An 18,579-nucleotide genomic window follows, 5' to 3' on the forward strand; every position below is an offset into this window, starting at 1 on the left:
ACCTTTCGCCGCGGCGGAGCCCGGATGAGTTTGCAAGAATGTCGTCTTGAAGGGAGGTGAGGAGTGGAGAAAGGAGCAGAGGTGGGACGGTCGGCCGGCGGGGTGGGGGTGAGAGAGGAGACGGGCCGGGTAATTGACGGGGTGGGTAACGGGAGCGGGACGGTCAGGGTGATGGTCAGTGGGGGAGAGGCGGTCAGGGTAATGGTCAACGGGGGAAGGGACGGTCCGGTTAACGGGAGTTACTGGTGTGGGGAGGGGTCCGGTCCGGTTAGCGGGGGGTGGGATGGTTAATGGTCAACGGGGGAAGGGACGGTCTGGTTAACGGGAGTTATTGGTGTGTGAGGTGGGGAGGGGTCCGGTCCGGTTAACGGGAGTTATTGGTGTATGGGGTGGGGTGGGGAGGGGTCCGGTCCGGTTAACGGGAGTTATTGGCGTGTGGGGTGGGGTGGGGAGGGGTCCGGTCCGGTTAGCGGGGGGTGGGATGGTTAACGGTCAACGGGGGTGGGGTGGGACGATCCAGTTGTCGGAGGTTGTCCGGGTAACGGGGGCGGGTGTGAAAATGTTGACCCTTCATTGGACACTGTCCAGGCCGTTAAAGGGACGATGTTTGATGGAGGCAGGATGTGTCTGGGCATCTTTGACAAGAATTTGAGTGTGCGTTGTTGGGAAAGCTGTGTGGTTGGTTGGTAGGTGTGGGGAGGTTCAAGGTTCTCCCAAGAATTTACCGTCCCAGGGTAGAGTTACCAGAAAGGAATACCTTTCCATCTTTTCGTCTGTCTACTCAGCATTACGTGCAAAGCTCAGAGACATATCAAACGATTTTATAAAACAGAAGCTCAATGCTTTTGATTGTGAGGAAGAGTCTTGCTCCCTGTACATGCTAATATATTTACTGCACAGTTTTGGTGTTTTCTTTTTGCTGATTAAGGTCATAGAGTTATACAGCATGGAAACAGGCCCTTTGGCCCAACTTGTCCATGCTGATCAAGTTGCCTCCCTGTTTTTGGCCCATTTCCCTCTAAACCTTTCCTATCCATGTATTCCATGATTCTTAAATGTTATAATTGTACCCACCTCTACCACTTCCTCAGGCAGCTTGTTCCATATACCCACCAGCTTCGGTGTGGAAAAAGTTGCCCCTCAGGTCCCCTTTAAATCTCTCTCACCTTAAATCTGTATTCTCTAATTTTAGATTCCTCTACCTTGGGAAAAAGACCATTCATATTGTCTGTGCTCCTCATGATTTTATAAACCTCAATAATGTCACCCTTCAGCCTCCTATGGTTTAGGGAAAAAAGTCCAAGCCTATCCAGCCTCTCCTTATAATTCAAGTCCTTGTAAATCTTTTCTGCACCCTTTCCAGCTCAATGACATCTTTCCTATAGCTAGGCGATCAGAACTGCACACAATACTGTGCTGTGCATTTAGGTTGTAGGGAAAGCCAAGCTCACCTGTACAGTAGAAAATTGCTGTTCATTATTTGGCTCTGGCCACTCCTTCAAATAAGTGTCCTAATTCTCAGAACATTGCTGTTTGACAGCTCGTGAAACTTACTGTGGGATGTTCTAGCAGGATGTTTGCCTAATTATCCTGCTCTGCTTGCCATTCTGGTTTGCTGCAAACAATGTATTCTAGCAATTTGGCATTATTCATGTCAATGATATGCCAAATTAGCATATCTTTGTCCTTAGCACCATCATTACAATACAGATGCTTCCTGTAAGTTTGTTGATGAAAATGTTAATGCATATTGGTAAAGTTAATTGACACAAATCAAATATGCCATGGAGGGTGTGTTTAAATTTTTGTTGTCAAATTGTGAGATAGTGTTCATAAGATGCTTTGCTGATATCTGCATTATCCATAACTTTCAAAATGTTTTAAAGATGCAATTTGTATCACGACAATATTTCAGCTTTTTAAAAACACATTTCACTTGTATACATCATTGGTATTGGTTTATTATTGTCACGTACGGAGGTACAGTGAAAAGCTTGTCTTACAAACCGATCGTACAGGTTTGCAAGGATCAGTAGAGTGTAATGGGTTTGCAGTTGTGGAGCACTTGCTGAAGAAGGAGAACCATAGCTCATCCTGCACATCTACCACCGCTGGTCCTCGTCCTTTACTCCACTAGCCTCCGCATCCAGCATATCATCATCCTCCACTTCCACCAACACCAACCAGCCACATCTTGCCCTCTACCCCCTTTCTGTTTTCTGCAGCGACCACTCTCTCTGTGACTTACTGGTCTGTGAGTCCCTTCCCACTCACCATCCCCTGGTACTTTCCCCTACAACGTAGGAGGTGCAACACTTGTCCCTACACATCCTCCCTCACCACTATCCAGGGACCTAAACAGCCCTTCCAGCTGAGGCAGAGATTCACATGCATCTCCTCGATTCTCATCTGTTGCATTCAGTGCTTGTGATTTGGCCTCTTCTACATTGGTGAATCACAGCCGACCATCTTTGCAGAGCACCTGCGCTCTGTTCTCAATGGCCATCTCGAGCTTCTGGGTGCTTATCATTGCAACCCTCCTTCCCATTCCCACACTGACCTGTCTGTCCTTGGCCTTCTCCACTGTGATGGTGAAGTCAAATCCAATCTAGAAGAAGAGGACCTTGTATTCTGCTTGGGTAGTCTGCAGCCCAATGGTGTGAACATTGAATTTTCCAATTTTACATAACCGTCTCCCCCTGTATTCCTTTCTCACACCGACCAGTCCACATAGCTTCTCTCTCTCTTTGTTCACCTTTTCCATTCTACTTGGTTCCACCTGCCTCTCATCTATCTCCCTGGGTTACTTCTCACTTTGTTCACCTTCCTTATCCCCTCCCCCTCCTGGATCCATCTGCCCATCATCTGTCCCTAATTTAGTTTCACCTGTAACCGACCAGCCTCTGACTTGCCACTCTCTTTCACTTCTATATACAGGCTATCTTCCCTATATACTGTCCTTATGCAGGGTTTTGACCCAAAATGTCGACCATTCCTTTACCTCCACAGATGCTGCCAGACCTGCTGAGTTCTTCCAGTGGTTTGGTTTTTGCTCCAGATTCCAGCATCTGCAGTCGCTGGTGTCACCATGAATCATCTGATGCTTGACAGGTTCCAACAGAGGATGTTTGAAGTGCACAAAAGATGGGGTCACTTCCTGTTCTCAGCATACTGATAAATTTCTGACAGTTGTAGGTCTCATCTCAATAAATGGCCTTTAACTTCTCTTTATTGAATCCTATCTAATGTCTCAATTCTTTTTGAATATGATGTAAACAACATAGTGAGAAATACAAACTTAGCAGGGAGTCAATTTCTGCTGAAGGTCATTGATTTAGCTGGTATTGAAAACGTCTCCAAAATCGTGGTGCATAAATATTTGAAGATAACATTACAGTTCAGTTACTTCTGCCACTTTTGATGTTTTTGTAAGTTGAGTCACGGCCTTCTGAAATTCGTTAACTTCTATTCAAACTGTTTAATACATTGATAGTTTCTGATTGTAATACGATGTGAGATTCAACTGAATGTATTGTCAAGCTTTTCTTGATTGTAGGCGTGATGTCAGTTGTCAACATTTGGAAATCGTGTCTTGGCCAGTAATGAGTAGCATCTACAGCAGTCATGTGTGGCTCTTAGTAGGAAAGCTCACATCAGTTTGGCTGCTTAAAATTCTTCTTAGGCTGTCCCTGGGATTGCAGATGACTTGTTTTTAAGTCCAGTTCTCTCGGTTGTGAGGTGACCAAAGAATTTTATCCGAGATCCACAAATTCTGTCCTGAGTGGGGCAGGTGGAGCTTGGGTAAGGTAGGTAGGTGATTGATTTTGATTGTTGTGAACTCATTCCCCTGCTTGTGCGTGGTCTCCGCGTGATCCCGTCATAGGGAATTGAAGTGATCAGGACCTCCTTTAATGCTGCTTTGCCAGTTTGAGCCCAGGGGTTCCCATCAGTCAATGAGGATGTTGCATTTTTTTTCAAGAAGGTTTTGAGGATGAGAGCCATAGATAGGGTTGATAGAATCTTTTTCCTGTGGTAGGGGTATCGGAAACAAGAAGACATAGTTTTAAGGTAAGAGGTAGGAGATTTAAAGGGGGCCTTGTGGTATGTTGACTATTGCTGAGGGGGTAATGGTGTGGCCCTGCATACTGAAGGCATGTGTTCTCCTTCCTCCACGTTCTAATTGACCTCTACGGCAGCCTTTTATGCCGCTGCGCTGTGGCTGCCGTGGAGGAAGTGCTTTAAGTCTGAAACAGCTCTCCTTGATTTCCAGCAGCAAGGACTTGTCAGCTGTGATCTCTGCTGGCAGCTGCACGGAGGAACTGCACGGGTTTGGTCTTAACAATGCAGTCGCCATGAAAGCTAAAAGCTGTCCTAGTGATTTTCTTTTGTAGAGTAAATTTTCCCAGTTTCTCAGATTTTTGGGGGTTCACTAATTAGATTTCAGGCCTATGATGCAGTAAACAGTTAGTGCATAGAGAAAAGAATTGCAATTTCAAGGTGCCGGTTTATTTTTTCAAAGAGTCCCAGATGGTATATTTTTTAGCATGATGTTAGTTGGGCTCAAGTCCAAGTCCACTGTGTGAAACTGCTCTGGTTCGATGTCATTGTGCATGTTGTGTTTGATTCTCGTCATCAAAACAGAAGGAATGGCTGAGCCTGGGTCTAAGAATGGTGCTGCCATTCACCAGCATTGGAGGAAAGTCCTATGGGGGCTTGACAGGGTAGATGTTATGTTTTCACTGACAGGAGAGTCTCGAAAAAGGGGACATAACTGCAAGATAATGGTCCGGTCATTTAAAACTGAGTTGGGTCGAAATTTCTTCTAGCAGAGGGTGGTGAATCTCTGGAATTGTCTGCCCTGGCACGTGGTGGAAGCTGGGTCATTAGAAGCATTTAAAGTGGAGGTGGATGAATATTTGATAGATCAAGGAGTGGAATGGAGGGGTATAAAGAAATGGCTCAGAAGACCAGCATGGATCAGCCATCATCATACTAAGTGGTAGGGCAGGCTTGAAGGCCCTGGTAACCTACTCCTATTTTTTTGGGTCCTTATGTTGTAATGAAGGTTGATTTCACATTCTTTCTGGTCCAAGCACAACGTGTAGTTTTGTATTTTACTATATCAAAGGTTACCTTTTACTTTTGTGATTAATAATGCCATTACATCCATGATGTGAGGGTTGTAAATATTCCGTTTTGAAAGAGTGAGCTCATAAGCTATGGCTTTTGTCTTTTTTTGCCATGTACTGTGTATGTTAGAGCTAAAGTAATCTATGATCTCCATATTGCATTGACAGGAATATTAGAAATCTGGCTTTTGTTTTTCTATCTGAAGGATTATTAGTAATTTGGGGATTTTGTCACTGCATATTGTACAAAGAGTTTTATCGGCTTAAATGCTTGTTATAGTTTATAATTCTCTGTTGGCACAGTTGGAACATGCACATCCTCTGTGCATTCCAGCATTTCTCAGCTCCCCTGTTACGTGTCCTCATTTCAAGTTTCTTCATAGCAATATTTTGATACCAAGTGCACTTAGTATTTCAGGAAAAGATTAATCGGAAGCCTTGTTTCAGTTTAAGCCCTGAGAGCATAACAAAGGAATGTAGTTGCACACCATGTAATTGTCTTATTTTTGTCTGGTCTTGCATTTATGTTCTGAGCCTCCCTGATAAAGGCTTGTATACTATCATTATTGATGAGATATCTGAAGCAATCACTTTTTTAGATTTGTCCATTTATACCTTTATTGATGTATCTTCTACATATTATAAAATCAGAATAGTTACAGCACCAAAGAAGGCCATTCATTCTATCTTATTTGTGCCTGCTGTTTAGCAGAGCAACTCAATAGCTCTACCCCCTTGTTCCCGTCCCTGTAGTCTTGTATAGATTTCTCGGCATATATTTACCAAATTCCCTCTTGAAGGCTGGAAAAGAACCTGCCTCCCCCACATTTGCACACAGTGTATTCTGGATTCCAGACACACACTGCATAAAAAATGTTTTTTCCTCATGTTGCTCTTAATACTCTTTATTTAATGCTTGTGATCTGTAGCCCTTGACTCGCTCACCAGAGGGAACAACCTCCCACTATCCACTAGGTCCAGACACCTCATCAGATTCTTCTATCAAATCTCCCCTCATCCTTCTCTAAAGAAAATAGCTCCAGCCTCCCTAATCTCTGCTTGTAAATGTAGTCCCTCATCCCAGGAATCATTCTTGCCAATCACTACTTCCCTTCAATCTGCACAACCCTAATCACTACCTCAATATAGCAATGCAATGACCACTTTGCACTACAATAGATGTTTTTTTTTTGTTCTAATTGTGTTCTTCCTTGTATAATTTTCTATAATTGATGTTTCATTTATGTTTTCCTTGTGAATGTTGTCTCTGATGCTATGTGCCTGCGATGCTGCTGCAAGTAAGTTTTTCATTGCACCTGTGCATACATGTACTTGTGCATGTGATAATAAATTTGACTTTGGCAATCATTTTTGGAACCCACTCATGCTTTCACATCTTTCCAATAATATGGCAAGCAGAGTTGAACAAATTCACCAGTTGAGGCCAGAATAGTGTGTTATAAAAGTTCAGCATGGCTTCCCCGCTTTAATACCTCATACCTCTATTGATAAAGCCCAGAATGCCTTTTTAACTTCTTTCTACACCTGTCCTGCCGGTTTCAGTGATTTGTGCATGAATGGCCCTAAGTGTCTCTACTCTTGTACCCTTTTTACAACACCATCCTTTATCTTGCCTCTTGTCATTCTTCCTATCAAATTGCATCATTCACACTTCTCTGCATTAAACTTCATCTGCTCTGTCTATTCCACCAGCTTGTTTATATTCTGCTGCCACTTATCAATATTTTCTTGGCAGTTCGCAACAATGCTAAGTTTTATACTGTGTATTTTAACTTTGTTCATAAGCCTGTTATGTGCCCATGTATGTCCATGTACATTGACTGCATCTTTCTTTCTTTTTCAATCTTGCTATTAGTTTTCAAATAAATACAGATTAATATATAACATCAATGTTTGTACAAAGAGATCAGGAAAACAATCATGGCCTAGATAATCATAAAGAACAACAAAATATAAAAAAATCAGTAGATCCAACGATCTCTTAGCAAATGAATATAATAAAAGAAAGGAAAGAAAAAGATTTGTTATATAAATTTAAAAAAATCCCCAAATCAACAAAAAAATTATAAACAATATATCAAACCAAACTAAGCTAAACAGAAAAATTTCAAAAAAAAACAGACAAAAAAAAGACTGGACTAAAATTTCTCAGTAGAAACAGAGCAATATGATGTCGTCAACTCTGTTCCTCTAAGTTGGAAAGTTATTGAAAGGGCATCTATATCGTGTGAAAATATTGAATAAATGGACTCCAAATATCTTCAAATTTAAGCAAAGGATCAACAGTACCACTCCTAATTTTTTCCAAGTTTAAACATGATATAGTTTGGGAGAACCATTGAAAAGTAGTAGGGGGTATTGGATCCTTCCATTTAAGCCAAATGGATGGTTTGGCTATTAATGTAACAAAAGCAATCATATGGTTAGCGGAAGCAGATAGATGGCGAGACTCTATCCTTGGTAATCCAAAAATTGCAGTGATAGGGTGAGGTTGTAAATCAATATTCAATACATTTGAGATAATGTTAAAAATGTCTTTCCAATATTTTTCCAAAAGAGGACAGGACCAAAACATATGTGTCAAAGAAGCCACATTCGATTTACATCTGTCACATATAGGATTTATATGGTGATAAAAACGAGCTAGCTTATCTTTTAACATATGGGTCCTGTGAACTACCTTAAACTGTATCAAAGAGTGTCTGGCACACATTGAAGATGTATTAACTAAATGAAGAATTTTCTTCCATGTCTCTGTAGGTAAAGATGTCTGGAGTTCGCTTTCCCATTCATTCTTAATTTTGTCCAGTGATTCTGGATGTATTTTCATAATTAAATCATAGATTATTGCTATCAAGCCCTTCTGATGAGGATTAAGACCTAAAATTGTTTCCGTAATTTCAGTTTTGTAAGGTGTCGGAAAAGAGGGTATAGTAGTTTTTAAATAATTTCTAATCTGCAAATATCGAAAAAAGTGTGATCCAGGCAAATTGTATTTATTAGACAATTGTTCAAAAGATGAAAAACAGTTATCAATGAATAAATCACGAAAACATATTATTCCCTTCCTTTTCCATTTGGAAAAAGCTGAGTCAGCTCTGGATGGATGAAAGAAAAAATTAGATTGAATGGGACTTGACAGGTTAAATTTATTGAATCCAAAAAATTTACGAAATTGAAACCATATTCGTATTGTATGTTTAACGATTGGGTTAATCATATGTTTACTTAATTTGGTAAGTGCAAAAGGGATGACTGCATCATCCTCTTCAAATGTATCGTTTCCTCATCAAAATTTTCTTTTGCATTGGTTAAACATATTTTACCCATACTGAATGCTGACTTGTATTAATCCACTTTCTATCAAATGACTACTAATCCTGTCCCTGATAAATGTTTCCAGAAGGTTTCCCAAAACTGAGGTTAAATTGACTGGCCTATAGTTGCTGCGCTTACCCTTATTCTGTTTTTCTTTTGAACAAGGGAGTAACATTTGCCTGTTTGGTTGTGCATTGTCAGAGTTGCAGAGGGCTTTGGAGGCTCAGTCACTGAATATATTTGAGGTTGATTGATAGATGTTTGGACATGAAGGAAGCATGGAGTTAGTGCAGGAAAGTGTCCCTGCAGTAAAACATCAGCTATGATCTTATCAAATGGCAGATTGGGTGTAAGGGACTGAATTGCTGCTTTTTTTTCACAAAAATGTATGCAATTTTTAGGACCCAGTCATCATTTGTAAGATCACCTGCCCGAGAGGTGGTGGTGCTATTGAGCTACCTTCTTGAACCACTGCTTTCATTTGGTGAATGTATTCCCACAATGCTGTTGTAGAGGCAGTTCCAGGATTTAGATGCAGTGTCATACTGGTGTATGGCTTGGAATGGAGGCATCCATCAGATGGTGTCTGATGTGCCCATCCTTGATAGAAGCTACAGGTTTGAGAGATGCTGTTGGAGCAGTCTGGGCAAGAAACTGCAATACATTTTGTAGATGGTACACATTCAGTTCTCCTGAACCATTTGCAAAAGGAATGAATGTCTAATTGGCTGATGTGGTACCAGTCAAGTGGGTTGCTTTGTCCTGGATGATGTTGAGCTTCTTGCATGTTGTTGTAGCTGCACTCATCCAGGAAAGTGGAGAGTATACTATCACCTTCCTGGCTCATGCCCTGTAGATCATGGGGAAGGCTTTGTGCTATCAGCATGTAAGTCATTTGCCACCGGGTAGCCTGCTTCTGATCTACTTTTGTACTATTTATGCAGCTGAACTGGTGAGTTTCTATTCTATGGTGATCTCCACTGATGGTGGGACACTTAATGATATTGATGTTATCAAATATTAATGGTAGATAGTTAGACTCTTTCTTGTTGGATGTGATAATTACCTGGCAGTTTAATGGCGAGAATGTTAGTTGCCACTTATCGGACCATACCTGAATGTTTATATAGCCCTTGCTGCATTCAGGGAATGGAATGTTTTATTTATTGAGGAATTAGAAAATTCCAAGGATTGCAGCTTGGTGCTCAACACCATCATCCCCTCAGTACTAATCAACAAGCTTCAAAACATGGACCTCTGTACCGGATCCTCCACTTCCTTGTCGGGAGAACACAGTCGGTATGGATCGATAGTAACATCTCCTTCTCGCTGAGAATCAACACAGGCGCACCTCAAGCATGCGTGCTTAGCCCACTGCTCTACTCTCTCTACACTCATGACTGTGTGGCTGAGCACAGCTCAAACGCCATCTATAAATTTGCTGATGACCACTTGTTGGCAGAATCTCAGATGGCGACGAGGAGGCGTATAGGAGTGAGAGATTTCAATTGGTTGAATGGTGTTGCAACAACAACCCCTCATTCAATGCCAGCAAAACCAAGGAATTGATTGTAGGCTTCAGGAAGGGGAGGTCGGAAGAACACATACCAGTCTTTGTTGAGGGGTCACCAGTGGAAGGGGTGAGCAGCTTCAAGTTCCTGGGCGTCAACATCTCAGAGGATCTATCTTGGGCCCAACACATTGATGCAATCATGAAGAAGGTGCGCCAGTGGCTCTACTTCATTAGGAGTTTGAAGAGATTTGGTATGTCACCAAAGACTCTTAGAAATTTCTACAGATGTACAGTGGAGAGCATTCTGGTTGGTTGCATCACCATCTGGTATGGAGTCTCTAATGCACAGGATTGAAAGAGGCGGAGAGGGTTATGGCCAGCTCCATCACAGACACAACCCTCCCCACCTCCAAGGACATCTTCAAGAGGTGGTGCCTCAAGAAGGCAGTGTCCATCATTAGGGACCCTCACCATCTGGGACATGCCCTCTTCACATAGGAGGTGCAGGAGCCTGAAGACCCATGTTCAATGTTTCAGGAACAGCTTCTTCCCCTCTGCCATCAGATTTCTGAACAGTCCATGAACCCTACCTTGTTATTCCTCTTTTGCACTATTTATTTTTTTGTAACTTGTAGTAATTTTTATATCTTGCACTGTACTGCTGCCACAAAACAGCAAATTTCATGACATATGTCAGTGATAATAAACTTGATTCTGATTTGTGAATGGTATTGAACATTGTGTGATTGTCAGCAAATAATCCTACCTCTGATCTTATGAATTGAAGGAAAGTCATTGATGAAGCAATTGAACATGATTGGGCTTAGGACATGCCTTGAGAAGCTCCTGGGACTGGGATGGTTGACATCTAGCAATCTTCATTTGTACAAAAAATGATTCAAACCATTGGACTTTTTTTCTTGATGCTCATTGAGGAGTTTGACGAGTGTTTCTTGATTTAATATTGCGTCAAATTCTTCCTTGATGTCAAATGTGGTCCTCTAAATTCACCTGTAGAATTCATCTTTTTGGTCAATGTTTGGACCAAGGCTGTGACGAGGTCTGAAGCCAGGTGATCTTGGCAAAGCACAAACCAGGCATCGGCAAGCCGGTTATTGGTGAGTAAGTGCACCTTTTTACTATTGGCAAAGAAAGTTTTCATAGTTTTGTTGATGAATGAGTGGACTGGGTAGTATTTAGCTGAACTGGATTCATCCAACTTATTGTCTAGGACACACCTAGACAAGTTTCCACATTGTCAGATAGATGCCAGTGCTGTAACTTTACTGGAACAGTATGGCTAGAGGTATGGTAAATTCTTAATTACGAGTTGAATGGGGTCATGGATGTTTTGTGTTTGTCTTTAGTGGGCTCTGCTATTGTTGAGAATGGGGAAGTTCTTGGAGCTCCTCCAGTTTTTTTAATTACCTACCATTGATCATGACTTGATGTTGCAGGACTTCCCAGCTTTGATCTGCTTCATTGTTTTTGAGATTGCTTAGCTCTGTCTACTGTATGATGTTTAGCAATGTGTATAGTCTTCTGTTGCAGCTTCAATAGGTTGGCATCTAATTTTTAAGTATTCTTACTGTTGCATATGGCACATCTTTCTGCACTCATTAAACCAGGGTTGATCCCCTGTCTTGATGATAATGATAGAGTGCAGGATATTGCTGAGCCGCGAGGTTACAGATTGTGGTGGTTTTGTTTCTTAATTCTTGCATTATGAAGTGATGGTCAGGGGGAAAAGTGTATTTTAAAATATACTCATGTTTGTGAAAGAAATCAACTCTTCTATTCTCATTGCTATTCTCTTGGGAATCTGATATTAATCTCAAATTCTTTTAGATATTTTTTTGCACCATGCATCAAATATCAAAAAAATTCATAAGTTTTGCATTCAATTCTACTTTAAGGATGCACATTATCTCTAATTATTTTATAAATTGTACTCTACCTTGGCAACATATCAGTGAAAAGAAAGTGTCTTTCATCTATTGTTTGTAATTTAAGTAACTGATATCACAGTGATAGATTTCACAAATGTTCCTTTTACAACTAGAACTTTTTTTAATCTTTAAAATAACAAAATGACCTAGGGCATTTCTCAGGCACATTTTGAATAACTTCATTGAGCTGTTACAGCACAGGAGGTCATTTGCCCCATTGAGACCATACCAGCTCTCTGTGGAGCAATTCAGTCAATTCCATTCCCCTGCTGCACCCCACAGCTCTGAAAGTTTATTTCCCTCAAGTGCCTGTCCAATATAATTTTGAAATTGCTGATCATCTTCCTTGACCATTGTAGGCAATTAGTTTAAGGCCATCAACGCCCCCCCTGTATTTCTTGTCCCAAAACTTTGATCTGTGTCCTTTTGTTCTTGTACCATTAGCTAATGGGAGCAGCTTTTGTCTGTCTTCACTAAACCCATGATAACCTTGCACACCTCCATCAAATTTAGAATCATAGAGTCATATAGCACAGAGATGGGTAGGCACCAAGTTGCCTCTCTGAGCTGGGCCCATTCACCTGCTTTTGGCCCATAACCCTAAAAAACCTGATATCCCAACTCATGTACTCGCTGTCCTGATTGATGAAAGCAAGCGTGCCAAACATTGCCTTCACCAACCTGTTGATCTGTGTCACCACTTACAAAGGGTACTACTTGTACCTCTAGCTCTCCCTGTTCTACAACACTCTTTGGAGCCCTTCCATTCACTAATATTTGAAGGCTTCCTCTTCCTTAGAAATTACTGATGCAAAGTATTCTTTAGCCTTGCCCTTGGATTCTGAGCATGCATCACTTTCTTTGTCCATATTAGGTCCCATATTGCCTCTTGCACGTCAATGGAAGATTTCCTTCTTATGTGAACCACAATTCTATTCTCTTTGCCTGTTTCTTTTTCACATGTTTTCAACTGACTTTATTTAGTGTGGTTCACACTTGAAGGATTCAGCTAATGTGCATCATAAACCTTCTGTCTTTTGTTTCATTGCGTTCTTTATATCCCTCATTGAAGGAAATCTGGCTTTGTTTCCCTTGTGGGAAAGTACCATAATTTCAAACATCATCTTTGAAGATCGCCCATTGTTCCATCAGAGTTTTCCTTGTTAACCTTGTCTTTATTTTATCCTTACTCGATTCCATCACGTCTCACTGAAGGTGGCTCTCTTCCAATTTAGTTCTATTTTAGATTGTTCCTTGCTATCAACCTAAACCATAAAATATGACCATAACTCTTAAAAAAAATTTTTCTCTCTGACAAATGATCCACCTGCCACGTCACTGGATCTAGCCATGCCTTGAGCTACAAAAATATTGGTTAAGGAAAGTGTTTAGATAGATGTCTTCCACTGCTCTTTGGGGAAGAGAGTTCCAAACACTTACAACCCTTTGTGTGAGATAAAAATGTCTCAACTCTGTTTTAAGTGGGTGACCCCTGATTTTTAAACTATAATCCTTATTTCTAGATTCTCCTTCAAGGGGAAATTTTCCAAATCCCCCAGGATTTTTTTTGTTTCCTTTTGTGAAGGATGTTCATGAAACAGATGGGTTTTTGCAATAATCCATTAGTTTTGTGGTTACCATGACAGAAATTAGCTTTTTATTCCAAATATATATCATTACTTGAATTTAAATTCCCCAGCTGTTGTGGGATTCAAGCTTGTGTCTCAGAATCAATGGTCCAGGCCTCTAGATACCAGTCCAGTAGTTTAACCATGCCTTCAATTAATTTTTATTCTTCAGCCATTGAATACAACTATTAAGAATATCTCAGACATTCAATATTGCATGTATTTAATCATACTGCAGTTTATCTTTATTTCTGATGTTACCGCAGCATTGACTTGGCCATCTGATGGAGATTGATGTTGTAGTGTAGTACTGATAATGGGTTGTGAGGTTGCAGTTGTCATCTGTTGGAGTGATGTTAAACAAGTCCCTGCCTGTCTTTGCAGGTCTGTAACAAAAAAAATCATCCAATTTCAATTTTTTGAAAATAAATCTTATCCCACTGAATAAAGTTCATTTTATTGTTGTTCATGATGGCCTTTTGTTTGCAAGTTTGTTGTTACATTCGCCCATATCAGTAATGACATTGCAAAAAGTAATTCTGTGGCTGCACCTCCCTTTGGGATAAACTGTTAAAGTTCCTGTTTAATGATGCAATGTAATTGACTGAAGAATGTTCAGAATGACATATTTCAACAGAGGCATTACCATCTTTTGTCCAGTATGGTCCTATGACGTTAATGTGTGGGGTTATATGATGCAAATATGACCCATAATAATTTCTCAAATCTTTATAGGGCACCAGGTGAAGAAGTCACCAGGAAGTGATGCCTGTTGAAAGTGGAAGCAGTGCAGCTGCACGGCAGGTGAAACAAAAACGAAAAGCTCACACAATCTCCATCAGAAGAACAAACAGCTCTGAGCAGGAACGTGTCACATCACAACGCGAAATGCTAGAAGGACAGGTATTGCAAATTATTACTTGTTACAAAGAGCTTGGAGATTGTGATAGTATTAGGGATGCTAACAAATCTTTAGTAAACTCGTTGCCTATTGCATTGTTTCTGTGTGATTAGAAGGGAAACTTTTCAAGCTAAAAATAGTTATTGGCCAGACTTGGCTCTGGTTTAGCCATACAGATATTGAACAGCTTATCCATGATTTGAGGAGACAAAAGATGGGACTATTTGACTGGTCACCAATGCTAAAACAATACAAGATTCTTATACTTAGCTCCACAAATTCAGTTTTATTGAACTCAGTAAGATCAGGGGAGGCAAGTACAGGCACATGTTTAACACTCATCACCAGACAGATTTCTCTTCCAACGAAGCAGGTTAGAATTTTTGGTTGTAGTGCTTCTTCCCAACTTGAAACATTGACTTTGCAGTTTCAATATCTGTTTCCAAAAAAAAAGTATTTTTAGCATTCTGTTTTCATTGCTGACATTTCTATTTGTTATGGGTGTTAAACAAGAGTGCAGTAATTAAAAGGGAGAACATGGCAACCATTTTTGAATGAATGTCCTTCTACTGTATTTAAAAGCAAAGAAGTTAAACACTGTGAACCTACTGCAGTGTTCTTTTGGATTACGTCCATCCTTTCTAAACTGCTGAAATATTGAAGAAAAAGCAGATGGGATATAAAATAAATGCCACTTATGTTCTACGCAAACATATTTGCACAAAATGAATGAAAGAAATTTATACCATTTCTTGCATTTCATCTGAGAGGAAGTGAAAAGATAAAATATAATTAAGCAGGAAACAATTTCTGTTAATTAGATCTATTGTAATAATGGATATTAAGTCCAGCGCACATTTATTTTGTTACCATTACAGAAATATATTATCACAGTTAAATATTTGGGAATGACTTAATTGTTTTATTTTAACTAAGGTTGATAATATTTCATGACTTCATGTATAATTCAAATAATTAATGCTATTGATGTGTTTGTGTATCATCCTGTTTAAGGATAGATTTAATGTGATAATATCAATTAGTTTTCATAGTTGAAAATGATAAAATATGGGTCAGTTTCTTATAGTTGATTGTTTGCTACTTGATTAGAATTTTGGTTATTGTTTCATGGCTCAACATGGGTGTGTTTGGCATCTTGTACATGAGTCATTGTGGTGATCTAGTTGGTAGGTTATGATGGGAAATGCCATTTGCTCTTACCCTGGTTCTGGCTTCCTATAAATTCTGGACTTCTGCAATACTCGATTCTCTTGTGTTCTGACTTTTCTGCTTACATTCCACTTGTGTCTCATCTTTTGCTTCTTTTCTGTGCACGGTGGCATCAGCATGTGGAACACTAGGTTTGCATGGATATCAAGCTTTCTGCTTTTTGGTGACTGCTGAGATATCTTTGGCATAGGTTATAACTTAATTTTTTAAAATGTCTATCTCTGTGGTAAGGGTAGCCTTATGTGCTGCATATGTGGCAGAATTATTATTAATGATGAGAGCAAGGAAGAGACTTGTATTCCACACAAATTTTCTTTTGTATTACCATAAAAATTTTGCAGTGAAGGATATAAGTGAGTAAATTATCAGTGAGAATTGCAAGAAATCAGGCATTTGAAAGTTTTTTTTTATTCCCAAACATTAATAATTTTTAAAGCTACATATGTACATATTATTTGGAAAATAAGTACTTGGAATTGAGGAATTTTAAACCATTTTAATATATTAGTATCACCCACTGATGGAATTTTAACCTTTTATTTCCTCTGAAGTTTTTGTTATCATATTTGTTTTCTAACTGTAAAAAAAATATTGCCATTCGTTTTCTTGCTATTTGTAGGGAGCGATGATGTCGGCTGTCTGTGAGGAAGTCTGTGGGCAGTCAGTGGAGGTTGGTGTAAATGTACTGAATGTGGCTAGAGAGCTGTGGTGGTGTGCACATTTTAATTTTATTTTAATTCCATCAAATGAAAGAACGTGCAAACAATTTTTTAGGAATCTTGTTTTTGATGAGCATATGTACTTTGGTTAATGGTTTTGGGGAAGAGCAAGCATTCAAGAGGGTGGGTGGTGGGGCAGAGTTATTAGTTGATGACAGAAATGTATGATGGTTTTGAAATGCTATTTTCATAAGTTTCTTTTAATCTGATTCATTGATTGGGCATTATAGGGGTTGAGGAAGAGGATGTGAACAAACTAATATTTTTTTCTTAAAAACTTGTTCAACCAATTATAGCCTTCCTCAGCTGATTGTAGTGTTTTCAAATAGTTACAACTAATGTGGGAAGGAAGGGAAGGATTTTATTGACAGTTGATCTGTGCCAGAGGAAAGGTGACATAATACTTTTTTTTAAATAGTGATGGAGCTACCCAAAATCAAGTTTATTGTCATATGCACAGGTACAATGAAAAACTGACTTTCAGCAGCATCACAGGTACATAGCATCAGATAAGCAGCATTCATAAGAAAAACATAAATTAGACATAAATTGTACACAATTTTTACAAGAAGGAACACAATTACATGAACACAATTACAACAAAAAAGTCCATTTTAGTGCAAAGTGATCAAAGTAGTCATAGTGTTGCTAAGCTGTAGGGATTACGGTTGTGCCGGTTGGTTCAAGAACTGAATGGTTGAAGGGAAGTGGCTGTTCTTGAACCTGGTGGTGTGGGACTTCAGGATTCTGTACCTCCTGCCTGATGTTGGCTGCACGAAGATGGCATGGCCCGGATGGTGGGGATTTTTGATGATGGATGTTGCCGCCTTGAGGCAGTGCCTCCTGTAGATACCACTGATGGTGGGGAGGGATGTGCCCATGTTGTATTGTGCTGAGTCCGCTAATCTTTGCTCAGCTTCTTGTGTTCCTGCGAATTAGGTAATTAGGCCAGTTAGCTTAAGATTTATGGTAATAAAAATTTTGGAATCTATTATTAAGGAGGAATGACTAAATATTAAGATAATAAATCCAACACAGACTTTAGAAGGTTCTGCAGTGGTTCAAGGTTGCTCACCACGATCTTCCATTGGGAAACTGGGGATGGTAATAAATGCTGGCCTTGCCAACAATACCTGTAGGCTGTAATTCAAAAAAAAAGTCTGAAGGAAGCTACAAGGGAATATAAGAAGGATTGGCCAAAAAGTAGAAAATACAATCTGTCATAAATGAAGAGGTATATTTTGGTCCTAAAGAAAAATAACATTGATACATTCAAAATTTAAAATGGTTAGGACTGAAAGCCAGAGAATTTTTATTTCACCGCTCTGAAGTTTGCAGAGCTTGGGGTATGTGCCTGGGGATTGGTAGCCTCTTCTGCCATTCAATATGATCATGGCTGATCTGGTCATTGGCTTTTGCTGCACTTTCCTGGCTGTTCACTGTAACCCTTTGTCTCCAAAAATCTGTTGCTTCCTTGATTATATTTAATAACTGTATCCATAGCTATCTCAGGTACATAATCCAAGTATTCATAACCATTGGAGAAGAAATTTCTCCCTATCTCACATTTAACTGGGCATCCTTTTTTTTCCTGAAACTGTGCCCCCTGTTTCAAGTTTCCTCCATTGGGGAACATCCTCACAGTATTTGCTACGTCAATGACATGTTTCCATAAAATCACCTTCTATTCCAAGTGAGCATTTTCTAGGAACCAATTGAGTGAACTTGTTCTGTATCATCTCCATTGTACCTTAAAGAGACCAAAACTAAATGCAGTAATCTAGATGTGGTCCTGCCAATGCCCTATATAGTTGTAACAAGACTTCCCTATTTCTGTACTCTTATTACTCTAGAAATAAAGATCAATCTTCTGTATGCATTCCTCATTATTTATTATATGTGCATGCTTTCTGTGTCTTTCATGATGACATACAGGTCCGTCTGAACACCAGCATTCATTGGTTTCACACCATCTAATCAATATTTTGCTTTTCCTTTTTATTTAAACCAGGTTGGTACTTCTGATGGAAAGCATACGGTTTAGTAGGCTTAGTTTGTTATTGTTGTCATATGTACTGAGATGCAGTGAAAAGCTTTTTTTTGCGTGCCATCCAGACAGATCATTCCATACATAAGTATATAAAGGTAGTAAAAAAGAAAACAGTATGCAG

General features: G+C 39.7%; 1 protein-coding gene across 3 annotated transcripts in view; it reads left to right on the forward strand.

The window, feature by feature from the left end:
• The window catches only part of wdr37 (WD repeat domain 37), a 102,104-nt gene continuing 83,525 nt past the window's right edge, over positions 1–18,579 (forward strand). The window contains exons 1-3 of one of the 3 annotated variants that reach the window (XM_052016740.1): positions 1–56; positions 14,294–14,461; positions 16,309–16,359. In XM_052016740.1, coding sequence (XP_051872700.1) covers positions 14,324–14,461; positions 16,309–16,359 — 189 coding nt within the window. In that variant the 5' untranslated portion in view covers positions 1–56; positions 14,294–14,323. Of the gene's footprint in view, positions 82–14,293; positions 14,462–16,308; positions 16,360–18,579 lie in introns of all 3 variants that reach the window. The other 2 variants (XM_052016739.1, XM_052016741.1) reach the window with 2 other exon arrangements.

This window comes from Pristis pectinata, chromosome 5 (genome assembly GCF_009764475.1).
Source record: "Pristis pectinata isolate sPriPec2 chromosome 5, sPriPec2.1.pri, whole genome shotgun sequence".
In the NCBI taxonomy this organism is placed as follows: Eukaryota; Metazoa; Chordata; class Chondrichthyes; order Rhinopristiformes; family Pristidae; genus Pristis; species Pristis pectinata.